The sequence below is a fragment of the Sinocyclocheilus anshuiensis genome, unplaced genomic scaffold (genome assembly GCF_001515605.1).
Source record: "Sinocyclocheilus anshuiensis isolate Anshui unplaced genomic scaffold, SAMN03320099.WGS_v1.1 scaffold380, whole genome shotgun sequence".
Lineage (NCBI taxonomy): Eukaryota > Metazoa > Chordata > Actinopteri > Cypriniformes > Cyprinidae > Sinocyclocheilus > Sinocyclocheilus anshuiensis.
In genome coordinates this window covers 816,194-818,709 of record NW_015557081.1, presented here as the reverse complement: position 1 = coordinate 818,709, position 2,516 = coordinate 816,194, and the positions used below count along the sequence as shown (strand labels likewise).

Below are 2,516 nucleotides of genomic sequence, written 5' to 3'. Positions count from 1 at the left end.
AATATTTTACATTTTAAAATATAATTTAATATAACTTTTTAAATATAAATAAATAAATACATACTAATGAAATTGTACTGGAAATACACAGTCAGCTCAAGCATTAAGGAAAAACTTACTAAAAATTGATAAAATATAATATTATTACTATTTATAATTTTTTTTTTTATTGTTTTAAAAAAGTTCACATACCAGATACTCAAAATCAAGTTAATTTTTCAATTCAAATGATCACTTATCAAATTGTTGTATGATGAGGAAAAAAAATTAGAAAACATTTTGACTCACAAAACATTGTGACACACTTTCACTGAACAAACCTCCAGCCAAACCATAAACACACACACTCACTGGAGCTCTGGGGCAGGTTGCTGAAGAAGCCCCTGAGGCGAGTGCCAAGCCACTCCATGCTCTCCTGCAGGTTAGCGAGAGCCTTCAGATCACTGACGTCCCTCAGAATCTCATTCTGAGGAATCAGCTTATCACCCAGATTCCCCGTCAAAACCTCCGACTCCTTGGCAAATGCCGCCCTGTGAGAGACAGAAGGAGAAATAATGAACATTTGTGTTTTAACGTGTGCTTTCCCTTACTCTCCTTCTCATAACTACAGCAGCAGCTGATGCTGAGCTTCTAAGGCACATTCAGATGAATGATGCTCAAGCAAATCTATAAAGTCAGTAGTTTCTTTGACCTCCTTCTCTACAGGTCTGTGATGAATGTGGGAGAAAAAAATCCACGCGGCTCATTTCTGAGCACTGTGAAATTCCTTACGATAAAATGCAGCGTCTATTGAACGGAAGACTTTTTAACAAGCTTTTATCACTCTGTATAGGATTGCCATACATGTGGCGTAATCCCTCTTTAGCTGATGAAACTGTCAGGGTCATTTATATAATAAAAGCCTCCCGCTCGCTGTCTGCGCTTAGTTTCAACAGGTCGGCTAGATTGGATTTTTCTGTCCCACATAACCAATTCATTTATTTATTGTACAATTGCAGGCCATGGCACATCCAAACCGACGGGAGAACACTTTGAGGGCAATTTTGATAAAAACGAAGGCCCCCCTCCCTCTCGTCCAATCACAGTTTTCCTCATACTTGTGTCTTCTTTAATTCAAGTGTGCACTTGAGAGGAAAAGGCAGAAAGGGAGGGAGATAAAGCGAGCAAGTGAATTGAAAACAGAATTGCGTGTGTGCTTGGGATGCTGGAATGTTCCGGCAGATAGTGTGACTGCCTGCAGTTGAATTTGTTCTTGTTCAAAGATGTCTGCGGAGGCTATACGGGCCAGATTTCATCCTCTGTAACACAGCACACAAGCAGAATACCAAAGTGCTTTGCCTGTGTCTAACAGCTAAAAATAACCTTCATTTTTGACGAAGACAGAAAGCCCAAATGCAATTTCTGAAGTTGAGTACATAAGTGTGTTTATTGATCTCTTTACAGGACGTAGAGGCCTGTGGATCTGTGTTACACAGCAAATGTCCCACGGCATCTCTGCCTGTGCATTAACCTGCTCGGATGTGAGCTGATAGGAGGTGTGTGAGTGTGTTTGTATATACTGTGTGCTCTGTGATGAATCTGTGTGGTGAGCTCACATTGGGGACATTGTGTATTTGTAGTATGTATGTGTGAATTAGCGTGTGCTCTCACCGTGTGAAGTCCTCTTCCTCTTCCCTCTTCTGTCGGAGCTGTCTGGGTTGGGGCATGCTGGCCCAGTTGGGCAGAGACTGCAGCAGGCGGCTGATATCTTCATCTTTAGCCCAGGACGCACTAATGGTCAGCTTCTCCTCGCACTGTGCCATACCTCTACAACACACACACACAACTGTGTATATTTATTATGTATACATAAATACACACACATGCATATTTATTTAAGAAAAATATGCTACGCTTATATATTAAACATATTTATATATGATATAATTTAAATGAATATCAATATATACATGTAAATAAATATTTTCAAAATATATGCTGTATATGTGTGTCTTTATATATGCATAATAAATATACACAGTACACACACATATATTATGTAAACAAAAACTTTTATTTTGGATGCGATTATTTTGGATGCGATTAATCGTTTGACAGCACTAATATATATATGTAAATTGTAAATATATAAGTAAATCAGAACAAATTTTTATAAATCTGAATATATAAATGTAAATCAGAATATATAGCTGTAATTCTAAATATATAGAAGACTTACATCTACATATTGCAATTAAATATCAATATATTCAGAATTATAACTACATATTCACAATTTACATTTATATATAAAGAATTTTATCTTTAAATTCTGATTTATATTTTACTTCTATATGTTCACAATTTACATTTATACATTCAGATTTTATATAATTATTTCCTGCTTGGCACTTCATAAACATAACATAACATAACATAACATAACAATAATATAACATAACATAACATAACATAACAACTATATAACATAACAACTATATAACATATAACATAACATAACATAACATAACATAACA

At 35.5% G+C, this 2,516-nt stretch overlaps 1 protein-coding gene across 1 annotated transcript in view; it reads right to left on the bottom strand.

The window, feature by feature from the left end:
* The window catches only part of LOC107676929 (exocyst complex component 4-like), a 143,094-nt gene that overhangs the window by 21,848 nt on the left and 118,730 nt on the right, over positions 1-2,516 (bottom strand). The window contains exons 13-14 of the mRNA XM_016471670.1: positions 1,651-1,806; positions 352-530 (exon numbers count right to left, since the gene is read on the bottom strand). Of these exons, the coding sequence (XP_016327156.1) occupies positions 352-530; positions 1,651-1,806 (335 nt within the window). The remainder of the gene's footprint in view (positions 1-351; positions 531-1,650; positions 1,807-2,516) is intronic.